Below are 27,658 nucleotides of genomic sequence, written 5' to 3' on the forward strand. Positions count from 1 at the left end.
TGAGTATAGTTTCGGCTACTCTACCCATCTTGGTCCAGCTTCTGATATGAGAGTTATTCACTCAAGAAGTGCCATCTTTTCAATCTGTTTTCATCATCAGAGAATAAATAAAAACCTAACATTGAATTGGAACTCAAGTTACTATATACTAAGGACATGATAATTGGAAAGTTAGCATATGATATATCTTCTGAAATCTGAACGACTAAAAACCTGCCTTTAATGCAAAACATGACAAATATACAGATACATATTAAAGTATTAACAATCAAAAGGCTTTACAAAAACACCCTTAAGTGATTACTGTTTTAGCCAATAGAATCAGCAAATTACTTTTACAGCCATATCATGACGCTTCCATCAGTCATTCAGGTCTCCACACAAAAGTGATTTATAAAAGCTGTAAAATGTTGCTGTGAGTCCAAAACACTACATCTTCTTCTTCTTCTTTCTTCTTCTTCTTCTTCTTAATACTAAAGAAAGAAAGAAAGCCAGAAAGGACATGAAAATATTAATGAAAAATAATTAAATTAAATTTAAGATCATTAGGACACATTAGGAACAGTAGGTGTTCTACTTACTGGAATATTTTCATACACAGAGTCCGGTTCAGGTTTATGAATATTAGAGCCATGAAGAGTTGGAGCCTTTATGAATAAAGAGACAATGCATATTAAGCACTGAATTAAGTGTTCATAAGACACTTCGTTTTTAGTCTTTTGAAATCCTCAGCTACAATACCTACCGTTACATTCTCATACACAGGATCCGTCGATTCAGCGTTGCAAGCTTTGTGTCCGGCATCACGAGGTCTGGAATAATTCATCTTTGGCATTAATGGAAAAAGCAGAATGGAGAGGAAAAACTCAATATATAAAGACTACATTACGTGCACGATCAGTAAACTACTGATAACATTTGGCTTTTTTTCTCACCTGTGCACCGTTTTTGTTTTTAATCCATCTGTTTCTCCTTTAAAGACAATTACAGACACAATTACAGTCAGTCAGAAAGTGCTGTTTTGAATGAGATGAAATCTTATGTATCTACCCGGGTCCTTTCGATAGGTTTACTTACATTGTGTTTAACATGCTTTGGAGAGCCTATTCAAGTTAAATTTGTCTAAGAGAACATATTTCCAGTGGCATGTTCACTCAAAATGAAAATTACAGCATATTTTACTCTCTCCCAAGCCATCCTGTATATGTGTGTATATGACTTTCTTCTCTCTTTGTATTTTTAATTTAACCCGGCCCTTTTAAGCTTGGTAATGCTCATGGATTTTTTTGAAGCTCTGTCAATCGGATATACTGCAAGGTAACATTAACCTGTACACCTCTGGGGGGTTATCGCATGTCCTTTGAAGGAGATACATGTTTTTTTTTTTTCAAAAACCTTATAATTTTGAAATTATAACCGAAATACCTAACTTCCGGCAAACAGCCGCATGCATATCGCCAAGAAACTTCTGCCTTGACGTATGATGCGGCTTGTACTACCTCTTTTTTCAGAGGGGTCCTAAGAGCTCATGCCAACTAGGATCCTGTGTGTCTCATTCTTTCAACAACAAGAAGACTTGGAGGCGTTGGAAGAACCCGTGTCTCTGTCTAGGTTAGTTGTGTCCTGCCAACAATGTTGGATATTTTTCCCCACAACATGGTAAACACAATGTGTATAAACCAATGTGTATAAACCTTAACACAATTTGTATAAACCTTGATTTTGTGAGATAGCAGGAAGGATTATTATGTTCCCAGCCATGCTGCAAGATGCAACAATTTATGCTGCCACTTTTGAATCAAAATATTTTAATGCAATGGCACTCAGCATCAACTTATTTGTTCATGCAGCCTCAGTATTCAGAGACCATTGAGGTTCACAGTAGCGTGGTAAATGCAGGCCTATTGAGCCTATTTTGGCGAAACTTTTACTGGTCCAAATGACACGCAAACAAATTTTTGGGGTTGAATTTAGAGCATGTGGGGGTGCTGAGTGACCTGAGAATGACATTTACATAAATATTTTAGATCTGATAAACCAAAGCAGTACAAATGAAAATCTTCACTGCTCAAACCAGCACAAACGTACCATGATTTAAACTACTTTTGCGACATTCACAACCTTCTCAGTCATTTATACACACTAGTACCACACACACGCACACACACACACACACACACATATATATCTTACAAAATCAGCAGTATGATGATAACTGCAGCTCCACAAACTGCTCCAATGGATATATACAGTATCACCGGACGTCCTACAACAGAGACAAGAGAGTAAAACATCTGAACAGATTCATTTGATTTACTTCAGAAAGAGTCGTGTAAGTAAACGAGCTGCTCTACCTTTAACAGTGACAGAAACAGCGTCTGATCTCTGAGATCCGTGTTGATTGTGAGCCTCACAGTAGAAGCGTCCACTCTGTAGTGCACTGAAACTCTGTCCAGATCCAACAGATGAGCTTTGATTCTCCTTAAACCAGAAGAAGTTCAGAGCAGGTGGGTTTGAGTCACTGCTGCAGATCAGAGTCACTGAATCTCCCTCCCAGAACAGACCAGACTGAATGGACATCGAAACGTTTCTGGGCGGGTCTAGCAACAATCAGCAAATCGAACACATTTTTTAATTGACTAATGTGAACCAAAGTAAGAAAATTAGCATCTTTTTATATGAATAACTCACACATGACATTTAAAGTCACAGCTTCAGAGTATTTCTCTCCATGTTTATTTCTGGACTTGCACTTGTATTCTCCACTGTGATCAGATCTGATCTTTGAGATGTCGTAGATTCTTCCAGATCTAACGAGTGTTTTTCCTTTAAACCAGCTGATTTCTGCAGGTGGGTTTGAATCACTGCTGCAGATCAGAGTCACTGAACCTCCCTCCATTATTTCACCGGATGGATTGATGTACAAAGAAACATATTTTGGTGCATCTATAAAGAAAACATATTGATTCCTTAAGGTGTCCTATTATGTGCCTTTTTACAGGATGGAAAATATATCTCTGATGTCCTCAGAGTGTTTGGGTTAATACCTCGCAGGTCATTTTCATAGCTTTCATAATTACGAGATATAGGTGCGTTTCATAATGTATTATACAAATCAGCGCACGTTCGCTGCATTCTTAAAACTGGGGGTGGCAGATTATTTTCTTATTTAAGTCTGAAGCAATCTCCCTAACATGGTTCAGGAGGCAGACACACTCTTTCAGCTTAAATCTAGATTAAAGACACGTATCTTTAACATAGCCTACAAATCTGTTAATGGGTTGAACACTCCCCATAACACCATAACATCATAAAAGAATGGCATCTATGTTAATATTAGTCTGTTTCTTTCTTATTCGGTTCCTCAGTTCGTATCCAGATCAGATGGTTGATCTGCATCAAGAGATGACCATCATTGGACACCAGAAGAGAACTGGCCTCAACTGAGCCTGGTTTCTCCCAACGTTTTTTTTTCTCCATTCTGAAAAGGATGGGGTTTTGGTTCTTTGCCGCTGTCGCCTCTTTAATTTCACTTAATTTCTAGCGATTATTGTTGATTTGGTTACAGACACCATCTCTGCATTTAATAAAATGATCAAATGTTTAATTTCGGCATTAAACATTACTTTCACTCTATTAATCACTCTATAAAGTGATTAATTATTCTAAGTACGTATGTCTGCTCCTTTAAATTCTCAAACTGTAGCAGGATGGATTCTGATTCTGATTATACAAACAATATCGTTTCTCTGTGGAGTGGAATATCTATTCTTTAACATTCTTTTTTATAGAACTATATCTTCATCATTATATTTATAGCTAAAAACAATCAATATTGTGTTTATACAATTTGGCCTTTTATATAATGCGATTAGACCACTCTCAAATGTCAAATAGGGGCAGTATATTTTCCAATATTAAAATAAATTTGATTTTAACCTGAATGCGTCGAAAATATTGATCATGGAGCCTAGATGCGATCTAATATTTATTGTTTTCCGCTTATGTCCTGCCCCTGCAGTGTTGTGGACAACAATACAGGTAATGAAAACACTGTAGCTGAGCATCGAGATTCAAGCACAATGACTGCAGTTATCAGTGTTTACATTGATTTACATTGATTTCTTTGTGGTGGTGAGCCATAATACAGAAAACTGACCACCTCAAATACATTTTGACATAATAGCCCTCCTTTAATTCATGCCATTCAAACACAATCACCATTTAACAAAAAAAAAAACAGAATTAATGAATCTGTACTCACACATGACATTGAGATAAACAGCAGGTGATCTGAGATAGTGATTGCGTTCTTGTACATCACAGCTATATCTGCCTGCATCCTCTCTTCTGACTGACTGCAGCAGGAGTATATTGTTTCTGTCTCTTCTCTCAGTTAATGGCTGTGAGTTTCTGTACCAGATGAATGTTGCTCTGTCAGTCAGAGCGCAGCTGCTTTTACATGTCAGACGGACTGAATCTCCCTCTGTCACTCTCTCAGGAGACTCCACCTGAAGATCTGAACACAACACACACATTATATCATACACTGATTATTATTCAAGAAGAGAGAAACCTCATCAGAGTCACCTGTCACAGTAAGAGTCACTCCTGGAAGACCAATCCATTTGTCCTTATCAGTGATGAATCTGAAATAGTACTTGTGTTCATCTTTCTGTGTCACATGACTCAGTCTCATGGTGCAGTTCTTCTGTTTATCTCCCAGATACTGAAACCTCTGACTGTATTCAGGGTCCTTGAATAGATTTGGATGCCCCTCATATTTCTCTTCACTTGATTCTTTAACAAGTGTTTTGATCCAGAACACTTTCTTGATGTGATGTCCAGGAGGGTATGTATAAGTGCAGTTCATTATCACTGATGAGTTCTTTAGAGCACAGATGTGTGAAGGATTGTATCTCACAGACCAACCAACACTAGATACACCTGAAACAAAGAATTAACACTAAGTGCCACTTATATTGATTTAAGGCTTTAACATATTATCAAATTACACAGTTTTATGTGTATTTTATATTTAAAACCATTTATTATGATAATTGATTTATTTTGAAGTGAGTGCTAGACAAATCTACGCTGTGTCTACGGAGAGAACAGATGCCGTGACTCACCGTGAATCATGAGCAGGTAGATCAAAATAGCAGCAGCCATTCTGACAAACTTCAGCAATACAATAACTACAACAAATATGCAGTGGATATTTAAAACGACATCATTAATTGCATTATTTCCTTTATAGCTGGAAAAACCCTATGTGTGTTTTTCAAGGAATGAACAAAGTCGAGCCACCATTAAACTTCAATAAAATGTATTTTTCTTTAAAAATCCTTAAAATAACCATTTCAAATTCCTTTAAACTCCTTTTATAGCATAGGTTTTGTTGTTTTACTGTGACCTGGATCTTTATCATAAATGTTGGAAATAGAAATTATATGCCGTGAACATAAGCATTGAATTAAGAAGAGAAAAAGTATTATTTATACATTTTTTAATGCATGATGTTGATGTTTTTTTATTACTACTAATCACATTTTTTCTCGTCTGAGGATTTTAGCTGTATAAAACTTGTCACAGTCCTGTTGCTTACTGAATGATTGTACATTATCACGTGAACAGCTGATAATATGTTTGGAAAAAATACATAAAAACAGATTTTAGACCAAAAGAGAGATATAAAGTCTGTCTTACCGTGCTCCTAAAGCCTGAATGACAAATACTGAGATCAGAACACACACAGTCTGAACCACATCATGTAAACCAATATGATTTAACTTCCTCTTTCTCAATAAGTCTCTTGGTTTGTGGCAAAAAAGGAGAAATATACGAAGATCTTCCTTTCAGGCGGCCTCAAAAATGTTTCATGTTTATTTCAATTTTATGCACTTTTAATCCATTTAGATTACGGGCTTCTATGAGAATCGGTGTATGACCCTCAACAGTGGAGACAATCAAAAAAATACAAAACGAGCTATTAAAAATTCACAACAAAAGTAATTCATAATTGGACAATCATAATCGCTGGATTGTTTATTCATGCTGGGATTCGTGGCAGAGTCTTGTACTAATGCTGGTACCCAGAAATGCATTACAACATGAAACGTTTTGCTGACCGTCGTTGAGATTCATGAGCTGAATCTTGAAGTCTCACGAAAACTGTTCGTGCACAAAATGATTAGTAACTCAAATGATCAAATTTTTATGATACCATTAAGGCAATACGACGTTTATACACTCAGACCTCCAAATGAGGTCAGTGGGTTTGTTGGTGCTATATGTGTTTTATGTAAACTCGCAAATTAAAACAACCAGTTGAACATAACCGCTAAAGCGTCACGGGTCACTAACCCAAAACAAGGAAACACTTGGATGGTGATTTCAAAGGAAGCAAAATACCATCTCTGTTAATTCTCCAGAAGTCTTACAGACATAACGTCAGTAGTCAATGGTTGGGTTGCAAAATTCTAAGAAAATTCAGAAAGCATCTTAACCCTCAAACCCTTATGTCCCGACATTGTTAGGAGTACGAACAAGAACTTTTAAGAGACTTCTCTAGCAGTGAAGAAAATGGACAAAACATGAAGAGGAAGGAAAAATGTGTTGCACACAATACATGAAAGAGAATAAGAAGCTACTACTTCCTTCTTGGACAACCAAGAACGACGGTGTCATATCTACCAACGGGGTCAACCTCGCCTCCTCACTGAGATAAACGGTTTTCTCTTTTCCTCTGAGCTGCTCTCAGATTCGTCCTGAATAGCTTTAAAGCTAAAACTCCTAGTTAGCATTTTTTAAATTACTGGAGCTCTCTAATCAGGAGGATGCTTTGAATCTTTAAGGATACGGGCCCAGATCTTCAGAAGTTCAATGTCTACTTTTTATCTCTGATTTCGTTTTCATCGGTTGTCGGTTGTACTTCTTGTGTTTCGTTTAACCCTCAGGCGGCATTATTTTCTATTCAGTCTAAATGGATGGGAAATCGTTACGCAATTGAATTACAACAAATGCAAATTAAGAACGAAACATTTTTGCGTGCACACACACACAAACATTGAACATTAGCGTGTTTTGTTTGTTGGCCTACATGAGTTTTCCTGCACTGCATATGGTACGAAGGTCTTTCAAAAGATTTCAATAAAAGTAGCATTTCCTTGACCGTATCATCAGCTGGCTTCGATCTAAACCTCATGCCATAAAAGCTTTATCCATAAGGAAGTCTTTCTGGGAAAAAACACGAGGTGTGTTTGTAATTTAAGCCCCGCCCCCAGCAGATACTTCAGTCTGACCACGTCTGGGACTTCAGATCCGTCTCACACACCTGAGAGCATCATTCACCTGTGGACAGGTAGGACTTCATCTGTTCTTCCACGCACGCAACACAACAGAGATTAAGTATTAATTACATCGAGCAAACATGGCTGTCAGGGTTAAAACTACCCAACGGTTCAGTTTCCGTCATCGTAGATTTGTAAGACGGGAAATTTATTCTTATTTATAGAAACAAACTAATAGAAAGCGAGATTGATTCATAGTTTTGGTAACGCAAAATCTCAATAGCTCTGACTGCTTCTGTCTTAATCACACACACACACACACACACACACACACACACACACACACACACACACACACACACACACACACACACACACACACACACACACACACACATTGAGTCAGAAACATGTTTACTGAGAACACCAACAAACGTCCTCCTCTACATGTACAGGAAGTAACCGCCCAGGTGACTTCAGAATGATGATTGTTCGTCAAATACACCTCAGAAACAGATAAAGTCGTATTTATTCATTCCAGTGTCTGTCAGCAGGAAGTGGAGCAGCCGTCTATTAATCTTTAGCTAGTGATCCTCAGGTTTCTGTATTGTGTAGGCTACTCACCAAAGTATTTTTTTTATGGTGCACAATATTTTTATGGTTCACTTCTGTACAGTTCTGACGTAATTACAGAGAAGCAGATGATAAAGCAGCCATACTTCACAATTAACTTTTATAACAACTCTTTTTTTACTTTCCAGCAACAAAAAGTATGTTTATATTTTGAAATAATAATAATAATAATAATAATATTTTAACTTTTGATTGTCATAACAGGTTCTTAAGATTCATCATCTGTACCTGCATGTAACGTGAATAAATAAATAAATAAATAAATAATCTGCCTTCTTTTCTATTTTTACTTTTTTTTATTTAGGAATAAGGAAAAATCTGCCAAAATGTGCTGCAAGGGTTTCCTCAAAGTCATGATGTTCATCTTCAATGGCGTCATCTTTGTGAGTATGATCGTCGTTGAGGTCTGGCCCTTCTCAGGATTTCTCAATCAATTTGATTTACTTATTTGTTTATTTCGTCCCAGAATAGGTAGCACAGCGCAAGTCCACCGCGTTTATCTGTTAGCTGCTCTTTAAAACCGAGCTACAATAGCCTTTATCAAGGGAACAAACGCCCCCGCTTCAGTCACTTTCCACACGCCAAGCATTTTATTGTTTCATTAAACTGTAAAATGACATCCAGTGTCTCGCTCTTCCTCGTTGAAGCTGGCAGGAGCTGCTGTTCTGGGGGTAGGCATCTGGGTGGTGGTGGACAGAGTCTCTCTTCTGGGCATTTTAGAGAACATTGAAGACGCGCCGCCCGAACTGGCCGGGCTGGCCAACATCGGCTACGTGCTGATCGGCGTGGGAGCGTTTCTGACCATCATGGGCTTCCTGGGATGCTGCGGAGCCGTGAAGGAAAGCAAGTGCATGCTGCTCTCGGTGAGCGAACCCTTTTCCGTCGGATGTGTTCGGCTTAAGCCGCTGTGAACGTTTCACTTTCACGGATGCAGGCAAGAAGGTGAATTTCTCAACTTTTTTTTCCTAGTTCTTCAGCATCGTGCTCATCATCTTCCTCGTGGAGGTGGCAGCGGCGATAGTGCTCTTCGTCTTTCAGCCTTTGGTGAGAGCTGATGCGCCGCACCAGAACAAAAGCACATACACTCCAACACACTGATGAAGTCGTTTTCTTAAAAAAAAAAAAAAAGGTAAAAAAACTGTAAAAAAAAAAAAAAAAAACGGTAAAAAAATAAAACTGTACAAAAACAAACAAGTAACAGCAAGCAGTGTATTGAATTATAGTACAATTCTAAAATAGAATTTTCTTAAAATTTATTTACTTTAGTTTTTGTTTTTGACCAATGGTTAATATTTGACACGCTTTTATTATTACCATTATTTGACCTATGAGATTTATTTTATGGGGATTACTCTCACAAAGAACGATTTCTAGAAAACGTCAAACGTCACGCTACGAACCTAAAGATATGTCATTACAGAAATGTCTGTATTTCCACGCAAGTGGGAGCTAACAGAAATAACACTATCTTCCGCAAAAGCAAAGTACGTTCTCTAAAAGCTAATGTAGAAAAAGTATACATTTTGTACTATATTTGTTCCTGGAAATATTCTCATATTCACAATTCACAAGAACCACGATGCTTATTCTGTCTGTATATACAAACAAGAAACATATAATATCCACCTGCGCCTTATTATATGACTAGTTTATGATTCCATGGTCCTATATGTGATTGAAATTAATCCGTCTTTACGAATCAGTAAAATCCGAGGCTGAAGGTGCATTTTAACCTCATTCCAGGTTCAGAAAGCTCTGGATGAAATTGGACAGAAAGTTGTTGAAGGCATTGAGGATAACTACGGCGAGGATGATGGCTACACGTCAGTCTGGAACAGCACCATGTCCGAGGTACGGCGCTCTGATATGCTGAGCTCATGCTCGTGATATCATGTCTCTGATATTACAATCTCCAATAACTGTTTGTTATACGTGTGCGATTTTCTAGCTGAAATGCTGCGGATATAACAACTACACTGACTTCATGAACTCTCAGTTCGTAATGATGAATGTATATCCTACCATGTGTTGCACGAACAGTTCAAGACCGTGCAATGAAGACGAAGCAAAGAGAGAGGTACGTTTGGGTTCAAACTTATACCAGCGTGAGATTTTTGAATCGATTTAATGTATGACGGTCCCACATCTTCACTTGTTTGTCAAGCAAGCTGATATTTGTGTTATTTTGGCACACTGGTTCAGCCCGTTGGGTTAAAATAATGCATAACTGTCTAAGCAGATGCAGATGTTGCATTGATGCGTGGTTTCTGTTGCAGGCGGTCGAGGGCTGCCTCCAGGCGTTGGTGAGTCTGATCGAGGATAACGCCGCTCTGCTGGCCGGGGTGGCTTTGGGAATCGCCGCTTTAGAGGTATTTATCTCATTTTGAACTCAACACGCTCTTCGATTGTAGATTAATGTCTTCATATGCAATAAAAGACAAACACGGTGATGATCACCGACTCAAGTATATGATACAGAACTGATGGTCTGAATTACTTTAGGAAAGGCCCACCTCTCTACCAAAAGTAGAGATGAAATAACTGACTTAAATGACTTAAGTAATATTCTCTTATTAGTGCAAATCATCTATTATTTATTTTTTACAATATTGCACCTTATTTTTGGTTTTTTTACAGATTGCAGCGATGGTCGTTTCCATGATCCTCTACAAGAACGTAGGGAAATGAGACCAGGACTGACTACAGACGGCTCCGTTTACATCTCCGTTTAATTTGAAAGTTATGAAAGTTATGTAAATAGTGTATCTGCTGGAGCATGAAAGACATTTGCACTTTTTCTTCTTCTTTTCTCTTTTAAAAGTACAAGAATATTTTTACTCTGTGCTCAGCGTACTAATACATGAGCTCCAAAGGTTTAATAATAAAACAACGTAGTGTTGAAAAGTACAGCTCATTAATGATTACTAGAGCATTTTATACATTATCTTTGACGCAGTAAAAATCCTGTAATGTTTTTATTTGTATAAATACAATAAACTGTTGTTTTTAAATGTCTGTACCTTTATTATAAGTCGAGAAAAAACACTTCTCTCTCAAGTTGAATGACTTATTACCTATATTTGCCTATATATGTTACTTACTGTATTTGCCTATGTAATTAACTGTTAAATAGATTAAGGATTACAGTACTGTAGGTTATAGTGCAGTATAATGCATGAACTTCTAACAATCTCTGAATGTATTGCTATTTATGCTTTTATACTGAATGACAGAAGAGTGCAAACTATTCTAGTTAGATTTTTCAGATCTTTATTTTCTGCCTTGAAAACATCTGAAAACATTTCAACTGAGCAAATAATAAAACATAAACAGACTTACATTAAAACATTTGATTATGCACTTGCGTATCAACTTTGAGGGCTTTTTGGAGATCCGCATACATTTTATAGAGATACAGAAATAATATAACATGTTTTGCTGTGTTTCCTGAACACTATGGTCTCTTCTTATCCAGCTGAAAGACAGGTTAATAAAATAATAATAATTAATAAATAAATAAATAAATAATGCTAATAATAAATTCTGTTCTTGACCAGCGTTGGGTCAGAGTACAGCATCTGATTACTTTGCTGATGACTTATAAAGGGTTAACTACTTAAAAGCTAATGAGATAATTAAGAGACTAATAAAATGATAACTGTGCATTAGTGATGAAGAGCTCAGATGGTGGCGTTTTACTGGTTAAAATGATGCCACCATCATGGAGATCAGTGTTTGCTTTAGTTGTGCTCTTGATCCTTTTACTAATTCTAAATAATATGGTGGTAAGCGATTACAGCGTTATTTCACAGCAAGCCGCTCAAAAGTAATGAGACGCCGTGTTCGGACCCAGCACTGATCTCGACCCTGCCCCTTTAGCTGATGGCTCTCAAAGCAGCTTGTTGTTTAAAACGACCAAATATTTAGTCGTCAGACATTCATTAGACATTCTCACACTGACGAGGGTAGTTTAGTATTTTTGTAAATCTGCAAATCTTACCCTTACGTTCTCGTAAACAGGTTCATCCATCTGAACATCACATGCTTTATGTATGTCTTGACGACTCATGGGATGATTCATCTTTGACATTAAAGACACAATAGAGATTAAAAAATACATATATACACAAGTGTGTGTGTTTTTGGTCATCGACATGATGTTCTCCGAAGAGCCAGAATGAAAGTTTTTATGACGTCAAATAATGAAGGCTCAGATTCAGAACCAAATGATTGTGTTCACCAAATTATTCATCTGATCAGTCCACTGCTGATTTTCTCACCTGAGACTCCTGTGTGTCATTTCTATTTACTATTCTGCTCCTGCGTGAAGACAGTCAGTTTTCAAATCAGTCTGACAGCAAATTTGTCCTCCACACTGGATAGTAAAATAAACTAGAAAGTACTTTTCCTGATGTACCAAACAGCCAAATGATTGGTACATCTTACCAAATCTTACATGTTACTAAATGTTCCATCTTACCAAATCAGCATCATCACAATGATAACTGCAGCTCCGCAAACCGCTCCGATAGATATGTAGAGTATCACCAGACGTCCTACAACAGAGACAAGAGAGCACAGAGTACAATAGTAAGGTAAATATTTTAATTAATTTTACGATGCAGTGCAGGCAAAAGGGGTTACAATTATCAGCAAGACACCCAAAGGGTTATAATGTTACTCATCATATTGGCAAACCATTGAGAACCATTGAAATGATAAGACAAGTCATTGGATTATGCATGTCTAATGAGTATAGTCTAATCAGTATAGGGAACTTTCTCTATATAAAAAATAGAAATTCAAATTAAACCATATCCCATTGTAATGATATTGACATGAGAGGTTTGTGTGAGAAAAAAAACAGTATTTATATCAGCGGCTGATTTCTGCAGAGGAGGAAGTAATTCCTTTCAAGACACAAACAAGTTTTGAGGCAAATCCCAAGTCCTCAAAGAGTTAAAGTTAATGAGATAATTACGAGACTTATTAAATCTCTTTTTTTTTGCCCTATGTGTCACGAATGTGGGGTCTGAGGCATGCGGATCAATGTGCAGGCTTTTATTGAAGAAAGGCATGGTCATAGCAGGCAGGCATCAAACAGGGCAAACAGATGTATAGGAGGCGAGGCAATAACAAAATCCAGAAACAGGCGAAGGTCAGGTCAGGCAGCAAACAATCAGAATATCGAAAGACAGGCAGGGTCAAAACCAAGAGAACCAGAAACAACAATCCAACAGCGATCTAACAATGAAACAGGCGAAACAATGCAACCTGCAGGTGAGGGGCCTACAACAGTATTTATAGTCCTCAGAAAGGAAGTAGCAGCAGAGGGAGTGATCGCAGATCACCCAGAAGTAAGAGCTCCCTCTGCTGGCTTGGTGACATAGCCCCCCTCCTAGGAGCGACTCCTGGCGCTCCATAAAACAAACAAAACAAAACAACACTGGGAGCTTGGGAAGGGGTTCTGGGAGGGGGTCAGCAAACGGAGTTCAGGGAGGAAGAGACGGAGGGAGGAGCCAGGGAGCAGACAGGAGGAGTCCGGAGTGGGAGGCGATCTAGAGCCCAGCCATAATGGTCAGTGGTGAAGCCGACGGAGGGAGGAGCCATGGAGAGGTAGCGGTCATCAACCCCATGGGGCCGACCGACGGCGGCGGAGCAGGTGGTCGAGGAGACTGAGGTGGAGAGCTGAAGAGCCAGGGTGACACAGAGGCGCTGGAGGTCCTAGGCGACACTGCAGGCTTCGGCGACTGACGCGGAGACGGGGGACGAGAAGGACGCGGCGGAGCCAGAGCGACAGAGGACTGAGGTGGAGCCGGGGGGAGGGAGGAGCCTGACAGAGCCGGAGGGATGGAGGGACGAGGCGAAGCTGGAGGAGAGGAATCCTGAGGCGATGGATGGTCGACGACCGACCAAGGCGGGAGCCGAGAGACGATGGAGCCTGGTGAAGCTGGTGGACTGACGGAGCACGGTGGAGAGGAGGGGAGCTACGAGCCTAAGGGAAGCCGACGGGTCTACAAGCCGAGGTGGAGTCTGGGACTCTTGAGGCTTTGCACGAGGCGCGCCACTGGAGGCACGGCCACTGGAAAGCGCGGGCACTGGAGTCACGGGCACTGGATCGGGTGCCTTGCTTGAGAGGCCAATAAAGATCTAGCGAGGGTCCTACCTGGCCATGGATCAGATGAAAAGCCGCTGAATCCTGGTGTGAGGTTGCATTCTTTCACGAATGAGGGGTCTGAGGCGTGCGGATTGATTCATGTGCAGGCTTTTATTGAAGAAAGGCATGGTCATAGCAGGCAGGCGTCAAACAGGGCAAACAGATGTATAGGAGGCGAGTCAATAACAAAATCCAGAAACAGGCGAAGGTCAGGTCAGGCAGCAAACAATCAGAATATCGAAAGACAGGGTCAAAACCAAGAGAACTAGAAACAACAATCCAACAGCGATCTAACAATGAAACAGGCGAAAAAATGCAACCTGCAGGTGAGGGGCCTACAACAATATTTATAGTCCTCAGACAGGAAGCAGCAGCAGAGGGAGTGATCCCTCAGCTGGCTTGGTGACACTATGCAACTTCAGTATAGTTTTACAGCAAATGTTTGTGCCATACTGAATGAAATCTTAGATTATCCTATGATTTCTGTTTATAACTGTAGTGTGGCCAGCAGTTTTTATTTAACACTGAGGATTTTGCCGTTTATAGCTGAGATCCCACAGCATGACATGATCGTCATGTTTGTACAATCCTAAAGGAAAATATTGCACAGTGTAAACCCGGCTTAGAAATGAATCGAATGCAAGTCTAAATTGGCATGTTTTTTTTTTAATGAGAACATTTAACATAAAAGTCAGTGAAAATGATTTGGGTTGCACAATAAAGCGCAATTCACCTGCAGAAAGCAAGCTTCTAAAGGGTACAAAAGTCTATAGTTATGTATTTATGTAAAGGGGTGAAGAGCCAGTGGTGGTTTTGCAAGCAAACATCAATGTCTTGAGTTTTATGTGAGCAGCTATAGGCATGAGTTGCATTATTTTTGGCTCATTAAAATTAAGAAGAATAATACAAGTAAACGAGCTGCTCTACCTTTAACAGTGACAGAAACAGCGTCTGATCTCTGAGATCCGTGTTGATTGTGAGCCTCACAGTAGAAGCGTCCACTCTGTAGTGCACTGAAACTCTGTCCAGATCCAACAGATGAGCTTTGATTCTCCTTAAACCAGAAGAAGTTCAGAGCAGGTGGGTTTGAATCACTGCTGCAGATCAGAGTCACTGAATCTCCCTCCACTATTTCACCAGATCCATTCATGAACACTGAGACGTTCCTGGGTGGGTCTGAAACAGAGAAAAAATAAAGAGTATAGTTATGAATATGAACAGACATAAAAACAAACAAATTAATAAACACATTTTAGAATCTGTACTCACACACGACATTGAGATGAACCTCAGGAGAGATGTATAGTGTGTTCCTGTAGATCACAGCTATATCTGCCTGCATCCTCTCTTCTGACTGACTGCAGCAGGAGTATATTGTTTCTGTCTCTTCTCTCAGTTAATGGCTGTGAGTTTCTGTACCAGATGAATGTTGCTCTGTCAGTCAGAGCGCAGCTGCTTTTACATGTCAGACGGACTGAATCTCCCTCTGTCACTCTCTCAGGAGACTCCACCTGAAGATCTGAACACAACACACACATTATATCATACACTGATTATTATTCAAGAAGAGAGAAACCTCATCAGAGTCACCTGTCACAGTAAGAGTCACTGCTGAACGACCAATCCATTTATTTTTATCAGTAGTGAATCTGAAATAGTACTCATGTGAATCTTTCTGTGTCACATGACTCAGTCTCATGGTGCAGTTCTTCTGTTTATCTCCCAGATACTGAAGCCTCTGACTGTTTTCAGGGTCCTTAGACAGATCTGGAAACTCTTCATCAGGATTTTTGGTATTTGTATTGGTCCAGAACACTTTCATGATCTGATGTCCAGGAGGGTATGTATAAGTGCAGCTCATTATCACTGATGAGTTCTTTAGTGCACAGATGTGTGAAGAACTGTATCTCACAGACCAATCAGCACTAGATACACCTGAAACACACAATTTATAAAGACACAAAACTGCAGAATCTTGTGGAAAAAAGAGAATAGGTTGGAAAATGGCATGCGAATCTTGATTGTTTTTTAAATGCTGCAGTGACTCACCATGAATCATTATCAGAAAGATCAGAGGAAGAGGAGGAGCAGTTCTCATTGACATCATCATAGCAACACCTACAACAAATATACAGTGGCTCATAATTCAGCGGTTTGTTTTATTGTAAAATTGTATGGCACAATACCTAATAAACATTACAGTCACTGATACATGAAAAAGTCTTGCATAAATTATTGAATGTCTCCCCTTACCAAAAAGTAGTATACTTCAAATTTGTTTTTTGTGTACTTAAGTAAAGTTAAAAGTGGACTAAATTGGCCCACTTATATAGTATATAACAGTTTATTTTTAAGCATACTTTAAGTACTTTAAACCTACATGAAACAAGCAATTTTCATGCAACCGCTCAAAAGAAAAACAACAAAGAAAGAAAAGAAAAAAGCGGGATACAGTTAGCTGACTGTTCTTGTTTTTAAAACTTGCTATCCAGGAGAAACCTGGTATGTCATCAACATCTAAAACTAGATCATTGGCGCCAACATACAAATCCATTTACGTTAAAATATTGAGAACTTATATATGTGACATATCCCATAGCGTGCGTATACACACACACACACACACACACTAACTACTCAGTCTACAGAATGATTATAAAATCATAATTCTTACCCGTTTCGCCAGCACTCATGACCAGTGGCAGCACTACAAATGATCAGTGTGGATTCAGTGATGGGGTGTTAACACTTTATATACAGCAGGAGGATATGACACTTAACAGCACACAGCAGAAGAGTTCTATCAAGGAAACTAACAGCTGCTTCTTTGAAATAAAAAGATATTCTAAAGATATTCTTTTTTTATTCTGACACATGGCCCTGTTTCACTTCTCAGTTGTCGCTGGTCTAATTGTGAAAAGTTTTAATATGTCTATAATTACAGTTTCCTCTGTAGCGAGAGAGGTGAGAAAACAAGACATTACAAACTTTTGGTGTTAACTGTATGATCATTTGACCCAATGAGAAATAGATGAATTCTGACAACACCCAACGGTTGCTATGGTCTGCGTACTTATGAAGGGTAATATGCTCTTAAATGTCTTGTGCTTCTTTCTCCATAATATCTTTCCTTATTAATCCATGGCTTATTATTGTTGTACAAAAAAAGTTGGGTTGGGACAAGGATGGATTAAAATAAATGTACCAGAGGGGGGGATTTATTTACAGCGATGTGAACAAGTCACAATTCAAGGTTCTCCGCTGCTGTGGGTGCTCGCTTCCTCTTGTCCTCTGCAGTGGGTTTGTGCTGTACTCCTTTGGTCTGATCAGTCACACGCTGCTGTCTGGGGAAAAAATGAGAGGTGTGCGCTAGTGCTCAGTCTCATGGAGGAAATGTTTCATGCGTGGCATGGCTCAAGTGGCGTATGTAGCCAGCCCTTGATGAGTTGTATGTGTGGCCGATCAGCCTCGCTTGTTTCCAGGGTGGCGCTGATGATCCTTTAGGATGCTAGTCACACCACCCGGCCCCCTGACCCCCCTCTCCCTCATCTCCTTGACATGTTCGACCACAGTACGGTGGGCTGCCAGATGCTGTTTCCAGGCTTCCATTGTCAAATCCAGGAGGCCGCAGGGCTGCCGGCCAAAGAGGAGCTTGAATGGGTTGAAACCAGTTGAGCCCAAGGGGACTTTGCGGATCCTGAAGAGAACATACATAAGCATGAGGTCCCAGTCACGTTTGCCCTCTGCAACCACCCATCATCAGGATCTGCTTTAAGGTCTGGTTTAAAACGTTTAACCAGACTGTCGGTCTGGGGATGGTAGACTGTTGTCCTTAACTGTTTCACCTGCAAGTCCATCCCGATTTGCTCAAAGGGCACCTCGATGATGGGCAGCGTTATCAGCAGGCTTGGGTGAGGTCACCTGGCAGGCTTGGCAGAACCACTTAACTTCCAACTCTAGACCCGGCCATTGGAGTAGTGTTGACTGACCCTAGGTGACTTGCCATGAGATGCGACTGTGCCAGCTCCAGAATGCTGTCGGTTCAACAATTTGTCTTCCCCCCTTCGCTGAGCAACACAATAGAGCAGGCCATTTTGAATGAGGAAATGCTTCAACAATGCTTCAGCCTGTCATCTTCCCATTGCTCTTTAGGTTAGCATTTTTGGAGGTGGGCTCACCATCCCGCTGTCTGAGGTCAGCAGAGCAGGATGTTGATGGGGTCCTCGTACTGGCCTCCATCTTCAGCGGCTCCTTCTGGGCTGGCAGGCTGTGCAACCAGGCCAGTCTCTTACGGTCAACACGGGCACTGGCAGATCCTTCAGGTCCACAGGCCAAGCGTCAGGAGCAGCGGAAATAGTTACTCTGCGAGCTGAGACTTGTTGTGTGTCCCCGTGAACACATGTGATGGGCAGGAAGGTTTTGTACTCATGGATGAGAGACTGCACCAGGCTGACAGCACTACCAGAATGAGGGAGGGCCAAAAACAATTTCCCATTCATTTTTACCTTTGCTTCTGGAGCGCCAGTCAGTGGATCATCGTGTAGAAAGCAGCCTACCAGCCAAGTCTGCACGGTAGCCGCAAGATCCTCCGTTGGCATGGGCTTGTCCTGTTGAGAGGCAGCTGTCGGCCTGCCCATTGGGTGCCCTCTGGCGCATGTCTCTCCTGGACCACCAGCCAGACATGCAAAATGTGCAGAGCAGGGAGTGCCCAGGACTGGAATTGAGAACCACTGTACTAACAAACAAGAATGAACTGAAGAATGAACAAGATGAACAACAGGGAAAACACAGCTAATTGTTTCATGTTATGCTTCACCAAGACCTGGTTGAATGAGAGTGTCCAGTAAGGCTGTTGCAATAAATGCAATACTATCGAGTGAAATTTGTGCCATAATGTTTAAACAAACGCTAAGCAATTTGCAAATACAAAGCTTTATTTGAGAGAAAATACAGAGGTAGGGACAAAGATATGTTTTTAAAAGTAATTTTTGTTTGGTATAAATGTTTTTATAATTTATATAGTATTTTATGGTTTAGTACATTCAAATAAAATTACAGCACATTTAAGTCTCACTATTCTATTAAATATATGCTGCAGTATGGATGACATTTGCACTAAAATATTTTATATTTTTGTTCTACTTTACAAGTACAACAACATTTTTATTGACTCCAGAGGTTTAATGTAGAAAATCTTTTAATGAGCTTTGTTATTCAACAAAATGTATATATTTGTGTTGAATGTTTGAATAAAATAAACTGATGTTCATTATGTATTGATATAAAGAACTGTTAGACGGTGGCAAGTTCTACTGAACTCTGTTGGCAAAGACAGAACCATATAGTTGCTTTTAGTAAACGCACCCCAGATTAGTACCAACTAACTAGTGAACAGTACTGTAGGTTATAGTACAGTATAATGCATATACTTCTAACGATCTCTGAATGTATTGCTATTCATGCTTTATACTGAAGTATTGAATGACAGAAGAGTGCAAACTATTGTAGTCAGATCAGAGCTTTATTTTGCCTTGAAAACATGTTTTGGTAAAAACTAAAAAAATATATTAAAAAGCACAATATGTTTGATTATATACTTGTATATTAACTTTCAGAGCTCTTCATTGCTCCCATACATTTTCACACACACAAGAGATACAGAAATGCTATAAAATGTTTTGCCATGTTTCCCAAACACTATGGTCTCTTCGTAACAAGCTAAAAGAAAACAGATAAATAAAAAACATTAAAAAAATAATACTCTTCAAATTTTGTATGAAATGACTTGGTTATTAAATTACGTTTTTTTAATCATTCTTTAACCAGTCACCAGTAGGCCCTGAAATCTGAAATCATGCAAGCTTGTCCTCAGTTGTTACAAAATATTTAGATGTTTCATATTCTTACACTGACGTTTCATAATTCAGTAGAACTTACCCTTATATTCTCATAAACAGGTTCATTCATCTGAACATCACATGCGTTATATACATTGTGAAGATGTCTGGAATGACTCATCTTTGAGATGGAATAAAGGCACAATAGAGAGAGAGAAAACTACATCCAGGCTTTCAAGTCTTGATTTACCAAGTCATTTATCTGATCAGTACGCTACTGATTTTCTCACCTGAGACTGATGACGTGTGTCATTTCTCTTTTTCATCTTGCACCTGTTTGAAGACATTATGTGATCACATTTTTAGCTGAAAATGGTCTGAACTGTTCAATAACATTTAGTATTTCTGATCACGTGTCAGTCCTCAAGGTTTTTCTCTACACTGGATAGTTAAAAAAAGACAAAGCACTGCCTGAGATCAAACTCTACACGCATCTTACCAAATCAGAACCGTCACAATGATAACTGCAGCTCCGCAAGCCGCTCCGATAGATATGTACAATATCAGCAGACGTCCTACAACAGAGACAAGAGAGCAAGGGGCCTTATATATAACATAAGTATCATTTTTTGAATATGCATACATTTGATTAATAGATTGAATGGAAAATGTGCTTATGGCTCTCTTTCAGATGTGAAATCTATGAATCACAAATGATCTTGAACTGAAATTTGGGGTCATTAACATAAAATATCCCCAATCATCGGAATTCAGAGCAGCAAGCTGCAAGAACAGCTTATATTTTCAAAAACCTGTGAAAAGATGTGTGTGCACAAACCCTGAAGTGAGGCAAAATGCTTTTCCATGTCAAAGATATTTTTATTTATTTTTTATTTATTTGTAATATATAAATATGAGAGATGACGTTGTATATTAAATAAAAAGTAAACAGAATAGTGCTATATGTTGTTTTTGCTTTTTGTTAATGGTATAATAAATAAAACAAAGAAAACAGAACAGAATACAAATGTAATTAAAAAAATAGATTAGTGTTATTTTTAGATATAGATTGCATGTCTAAAATGGGGGTGCTTTTTATAAGAATAGAATTAGAATAGAGATTGCTAGAATTAGAGGGTCAAACAAAAGTGGAAAAAGAGTTTTTAGCAGATTCTTGAAGATGGCTACAGCTAAATCCCAACTCAGTCTGAGCAGCTGAATCCTTACACAGCACGACCCTCACTGTCAACTTACACTGCTGGCTGTCTGTATGGATCCATGTGTGTTAAAAGTAGTGATGGTGAGATTCAGCCAAGGGATTCACAAGAGATTGATTTCAAGAGGCTTAATTTGCTCTCAATACCACCTGCTGACCAAAAAGTGTAAAACAAGCAGATATTGCAGACAGAGAAGTAAAGGGCAGGAGTCAAACATCAAAAGTCTGCTGATTTCACCAGAGAAGGAACCCAGTCATTCTTTTCAAGACACGAGTCAAATCAATGAGACAAAATAAGTGACTAAAAATAAGAGACAATAAGACACTGAAGAACTAACAAGACAAGATGGCTTAGCACTCCTTAAATAGAGCAGCTAACAAGCCACAGTTAAAAACGGATCAGACACACCCACACACACACACACAAATAACAGACAGACAAACAGACACACACACGTTGAGTTTCCTGGTTTTATGGGGATTTTCCATAGGTGTAATGGTTTTTATACTGTACAGACTGTATGTGTTAATGTCCTACACCAACCCTAGACCTAAACCTACCCCTAACAAGAAACTATTGGCCTATTTTATTGAAACTATTTTATAAGCTTGTTTCCTCATGGGGACCTAAAAAATGTCCCCACAAGGTCAATATGTACTGCTATTCCTATCATTGTGGGGACATTTGGTCCCATAACCTGACTGTGACACCACTTGGCTGAAAAGCTTTATCTGGGTATCATCACTTTTGTGCTTTGCTTGTTTGGCTGTTATTGGCACTTAGAATTACTAAGCACAGCAAGTCTTTTTCCAACTAGGAATTTGTGTCTTTTATGTCAGTACTGTCATCAAGTGCCATAGAAAAAAGACTAAATCAGTACTTTCACTTCAAAATCACTTTTTACTTCCACTTGAACATGTATGGAAATAAATGCTGACTTCACAGACAATGCTCAAATTTTGATTTCCATCAGAGGAATAAACGAAAATTATGAATTAATAGATGAACTTAATTATGGAAACAAACTTTGTGGATTTATATTAAGAAGAGTCATGTAAGTAAACGAGCTGCTCTACCTTTAACAGTGACAGAAACAGCGTCTGATCTCTGAGATCCGTGTTGATTGTGAGCCTCACAGTAGAAGCGTCCACTCTGTAGTGCACTGAAACTCTGTCCAGATCCAACAGATGAGCTTTGATTCTCCTTAAACCAGAAGAAGTTCAGAGCAGGTGGGTTTGAACAGTCACTGTATCGTTAAACATATAGATATGTGTCACGGTGCAGATCAGAGTCACTGAATCTCCCTCCACTATTTCACCAGATCCATTCATGAACACTGAGACGTTCCTGGGTGGGTCTAAAAAGGATGAAATATGTAAAATTCTTGCTGTAAATATTAGAAAATACTGAATTTGAATGTGAATAATGTGCAGACAATCATTAACTCACACATGATGTTTAAAGTCACAGCTTCAGAGATTTTCTTTGGTGATTTTCTCCATGTTTATTTCTGGACCTGCACTTGTATTCTTTCTGATCAGATCTGATCTTTGAGATGTTGTAGATTCTTCCAGATCCTACAGTTGTTCTTCCTTTAAACCAGCTGATTTCTGCAGGTGGGTTTGAATCACTGCTGCAGATCAGAGTCACTGAATCACTTGTATTCTTCTCTGTGATCAGATCAATATTTCAGATGGACTGATGGACACTGAGACTCTCTTTGGTGGATCTAAAGCATAAAATAAATGCATTTTATTAACACCGTAAAATGAATAATTAATTAAAATTAATAAACAACAGTCACCAGAACCCCATGTTCAAACCATCTCTCTTTTATTGTGGTGTGTGAACCACAGATTTTGTTTTAATGTTGTAAAAGGTTAGATGTTGCATTTTGTTTCAACAGATAGATTTGTTTCAACACAAAGGACATGGGACTCTCTCTTCAGATGTTGATGTTTTATTGGTTCAGATGATCATAATAATGATAACTGCAGCTCCACAAACCACTCCGACTCATATGTACAGTATCACCAGTGTTTGACCCTTGACCCCTGTGTAAGATCTCTCTCTTTAACACTGAATGTGCTGTTGAGAAGGACTAAAATTAAACATCAAAATACTTCATTTGAAAATACTTTTTCTCCCCATTTGATTTGTATGTGTAAACTTTTTTAACTCCTGTTAAATAGCATGGCATGTGAATCTCAACAATTGTGACAATTAACAAAATGTTCATGCTAAATAACACCACAGTAAAATGCACTTCAGTATGAAAGATTATATAACACCACAGTAAAATGCACTTCAATGTTGAGGAGGATTGTGTCATCAAGTGTTCATTTGTTTGATAGGATTTTTTGTCAGTTCTGTATCAGCTGAATGTCAGGTAAGAAACCAAAGAGAGAGCCCACTTGATGCTCTCTAATCATGAACTATGAGCAGAAGTCTTAAGCTTATCTGCTACTTCAAGCTTTACACTAATTTTTGCTGTGAAACAAAATTGCAGTAAAAATTGCAAAACAAGGAATCAGTAAAAGGCTCAGGAGTCCAACTAAAGAAAACACTGATCAAAATTATGGTGGCATTGTGTGTGTGCGTACACACTTTTTTTCAGTTTCCTACACAGCTGTGGCTGAAGTCAGTTGTTCTTGTGTTTCTCTTTTCTCCGTGATGTTGATTGTTAACAGCAGGTATCCGTCGCTAAAGCTTAATCATCTTTTAATTAGTGTCTTAATTATCTCATTGACTTTAACTTTGTGAGGACTTGAAATTTGACTCAAGAATTGTTTGTGTCTTGGAAGGATTGACTTTTAGAACAACGAATGATTTACATTTTTTTCGGCTCATGTTTCATGAATGAGGCCCAACATTATTAAAAAAAATGTATGAATCTGTACTCACACATGACATTGAGATGAACCTCAGGAGAGATGTAAGTGTGTTCCTGTAGAGCACAGCTATATCTGCCTGCATCCTCTCTTCTGACTGACTGCAGCAGGAGTATATTGTTTCTGTCTCTTCTCTCAGTTAATGGCTGTGAGTTTCTGTACCAGATGAATGTTGCTCTGTCAGTCAGAGCGCAGCTGCTTTTACATGTCAGACGGACTGAATCTCCCTCTGTCACTCTCTCAGGAGACTCCACCTGAAGATCTGAACACAACACACACATTATATCATACACTGATTATTATTCAAGAAGAGAGAAACCTCATCAGAGTCACCTGTCACAGTAAGAGTCACTCCTGGATGACCAATCCATTTATCCTTATCAGTGATGAATCTGAAATAGTACTTGTGTTCATCTTTCTGTGTCACATGACTCAGTCTCATGGTGCAGTTCTTCTGTTTATCTCCCAGATACTGAAACCTCTGTCTGTATTCAAGGTCCTTAGACAGATCTGGAGGCTCTACATCCTTTACCAGGTTTTTGGTCCAGAACACTTTCTCTGATCTGATGTCCAGGAGGGTATGTATAAGTGCATCTCATTATCACCAAAGAGTGTTTTAGAGCACAGATGTGTGAAGAACTGTATCTCACAGACAAACCAGCACTAGATACACCTGAAACACAGATTTAATTCAGTGAATGAAATACCAGCATCAAGTTAATGGGGAAAATGTATGCAAAATGTGTTTCTGAGGGTTTCTGAAGTGTTGCAGAGACTTACTGTGAAACATGAGCAGAAAGATCAGAGGAAGAGGAGGAGCCATTCTGACTGACATCATCATAGCAACACCTTCAACAAATATACAGTTATTTGAGATGTCATGAAGCAGTTATACTCATTTCTTTAAAGATCATTTTAAAGGTCCCTTCATTTGTAATATTTATAACACAGTAAACATCACATCAATCTAGATACTGGTTTTAGAGGTTCCTCAAACTGAAAAACTGTGGTCAAGCTATGTTAAGCATGCGTGATCTCACCTTCCTCTTCCTATCTAGTGCAAGTTGAGAATGAAAGTATAATAAAGGTAGTGAGAAAATAAAATGGAACATATGTCTTTCCCTTACATACAAGATTAAAAACATGCAATGTTTTTTATATATTCACTATTCAGTTTATGTGGTTTATGATGAATGTCTTTCTTAAAGACAAAGGCTTAAAGAAAGTTTTAACCACAGATGTATTTACTTACTGAGCTACATATTGTCTTTAAAATGTTATTTTTAAAATCAGTCCAGACTGATTATTAAAAGTAATATTTTTTTGAATCAACGGCTTGCCGTGCATTAAAAGATTGTGCTTTGCATTGAGCAGTTCTTAGCCTCAACATTGTGCCTTTAAAATAATGCACCATTGATTCCAATTGATACCAATTCCATGGTCTGTCAGAATACTCGATTTTGATTGGCTGGCAAGTATGCAGTAAAACCGTTTAATGCACAGGTAGCTCCAACATCCAAGCAAAGTCTCTTTAAAACAGGTCATGTCACTCGGCGGCCATCTTTGAAATACCTCTTGGACATCCAATTTCAGCTCTTATGTCTTTGTATTGGGAAACATGAAATTCTGCCGAACTGTTCACTAAGCTTACAATTAAATTTGAAATCACCAATGCAATCTGACAATAATTGTTTCTTTTGCTGAAATAGCATTATAAAACGCTTATTTCTCAGACGAGGTCAGCCAGTGAGCATGCAGAGTCCTAAACTCACGTTTCAGAATGTTGACCGTTTCTATAGCAACCAGATGCATTTATGCCAGATGCTTTCATGCACTGACTTCACAGATCGGCAATTGGTCATTTTATATAGAAGGCGGGGCTTATCTGCCATTTTAAGCGTTGCATTTTTTCCCATTCAAAACTATATGACTGATACGTCTTTAAATGAACTCCTTCTTAATAAAATAACCAATCGCCGATCTGTGATGTCATCGATTCGCTGCATCTGCCGTTAGAAGTTCTGGTTGCTATAGAAACAGTCAGCATTCTAAAGGTGCATTAACAGGGTCCCTACGCAATGTTCACTGCTCCCTACATGCTAAACACTTTGAAGTGGACTTCGCTGACAATAATAGCTCATTTGGAACTCCCTGCAACGTCAAACAAAATCAACAGCAGGGTCACACAGATTATGATATTACTAGAATAAAATTTGTAATGCTGATGTAGTTCTGACTGGTGATGCGGTGTTCAAAGACAGTAGGGTGAATTTCCCTCTCTACTTCCGGTGAAGTGATGCACCAATGTTCCTTTATTCCCTATATCGTTCAAAGTACCCTTTTAATTAAACATTTTCAGTCCCTTCAGAATGGAATCTCACCTAAAATGCTGGAATTCTCTGTGAAGTCCACTTCGCACTTCACTTACGGTCAAATGAAACACACCTCGAGACGTGCATCTAGGACTGCGCAAGCACACTGGCTGATCTTGCTTGAGAAATAAGCTTTTTATAGCACTTTCTCAACAAGAGAAACAACAATTGCACAGTTGTTGTCAGATTTCATTGCTGATTTCAAACATGAAATTCAATCATAAGCTTAGTAAACAGAATTTGAGGTTTCCTAATAAAAGAGGTAGGAGCTGCACTTGGTTGCCTGACAGGCGTTTCAAAGATGGCCGCCGAGTGACATGACTTGTCTTAAAGGAAGATACTTTAATGCATGTTTAGCCATTGATTATCCCTTAAATGTAGCACAAGCAATTAAACCAACATTAGACATTCTAAGTGTGCTTTGAAGAAAAACACACACACACACACAACGTAACATGATAATTAACAGAAAAAATTGAGAATGAGCATCCTTTCTGTAAATGATACAAAACTTTAGTTTGCATCTTATGGTCACTCTGCCAGGCTTTTGATCAAATGTGCATTCGATAAATCACATCATACACACGCTTATTTTCACAATATATATATATATATATATATATATATATATAGTGACGGGAGGAGCCAACGACAGACACCAACATACAAGACTACTGGACCTTTGACCTTAAATAGTTTATGAGAAAGTCCCTACAGGACATCTAGTTTAGTCACATCTATACTACAAACACAATTCGTCGCCTTAAAATTACAAGTTTCTATCTGCATTCTGAGCAGATATTGAGCTTCAAAGTTGTTGCATTCCATAGATATTTGTACACAGAACCCTTTTTGTTTTTTTAAAAAAGCGCAAAAAATGCACGCAGCTTACAAAAGAATCACATAATGTAAATAAGATAGAATAAGACAGAATAAGAATATTTTGACAAAAATCTCAGATAGATCCAAGGAGACATGCAGCTTGTGGACCAAGATAGTTAAAGTTGCTCTTACCAGTTTCACCAACACTCCTGAGCAGCGACAGCTCTACAAATGACCGAGATGAAACCAGCACTATGGTTTTCACACTCTCAAGAACACTGTGATGTGATGCGTGTGCTTTATATTTGAACATGTGGTTGTGACACTTCACTTGTTTAGGCAGCACTAATGGGTAGAGTTAGGTTAGGACCCTTTGTGGAGCACATCGAACACAGCAAAATCCTGACATGCACATGAAACTACAGTTTTCTTGCTAT

The 27,658-nt window shown here is 38.8% G+C and overlaps 2 protein-coding genes across 2 annotated transcripts; one reads left to right on the forward strand and one right to left on the reverse strand.

Moving 5' to 3' along the window:
* Window positions 1-42: 42 nt before the first annotated feature.
* Window positions 43-27,506, reverse strand: LOC122349305 (sialic acid-binding Ig-like lectin 5). The gene is given in 21 exon segments (XM_043245297.1): window positions 43-473; window positions 582-647; window positions 746-826; window positions 936-972; window positions 2,194-2,266; window positions 2,355-2,600; window positions 2,692-2,946; window positions 4,265-4,519; window positions 4,591-4,947; window positions 5,133-5,198; window positions 8,882-8,976; window positions 11,381-11,400; window positions 11,926-12,006; window positions 12,206-12,245; window positions 12,406-12,481; window positions 15,010-15,258; window positions 24,041-24,289; window positions 24,361-24,595; window positions 24,597-24,700; window positions 24,808-24,876; window positions 27,414-27,506. Coding segments are annotated over 20 exon segments (2,652 nt in total). The 5' UTR covers window positions 24,869-24,876; window positions 27,414-27,506; the 3' UTR covers window positions 43-467.
* tspan34 (tetraspanin 34) lies at window positions 7,268-10,936 on the forward strand. The gene is made up of 8 exons (XM_043250778.1): window positions 7,268-7,363; window positions 8,230-8,308; window positions 8,573-8,788; window positions 8,895-8,969; window positions 9,669-9,776; window positions 9,874-10,002; window positions 10,202-10,294; window positions 10,563-10,936. Exons 2-8 carry the CDS (start codon window positions 8,252-8,254, stop codon window positions 10,611-10,613), a joined length of 729 nt encoding a protein of 242 aa, XP_043106713.1. The 5' UTR covers window positions 7,268-7,363; window positions 8,230-8,251; the 3' UTR covers window positions 10,614-10,936.
* Window positions 27,507-27,658: the final 152 nt, after the last annotated feature.

The sequence above is a fragment of the Puntigrus tetrazona genome, chromosome 1 (genome assembly GCF_018831695.1).
Source record: "Puntigrus tetrazona isolate hp1 chromosome 1, ASM1883169v1, whole genome shotgun sequence".
Taxonomy (NCBI): domain Eukaryota; kingdom Metazoa; phylum Chordata; class Actinopteri; order Cypriniformes; family Cyprinidae; genus Puntigrus; species Puntigrus tetrazona.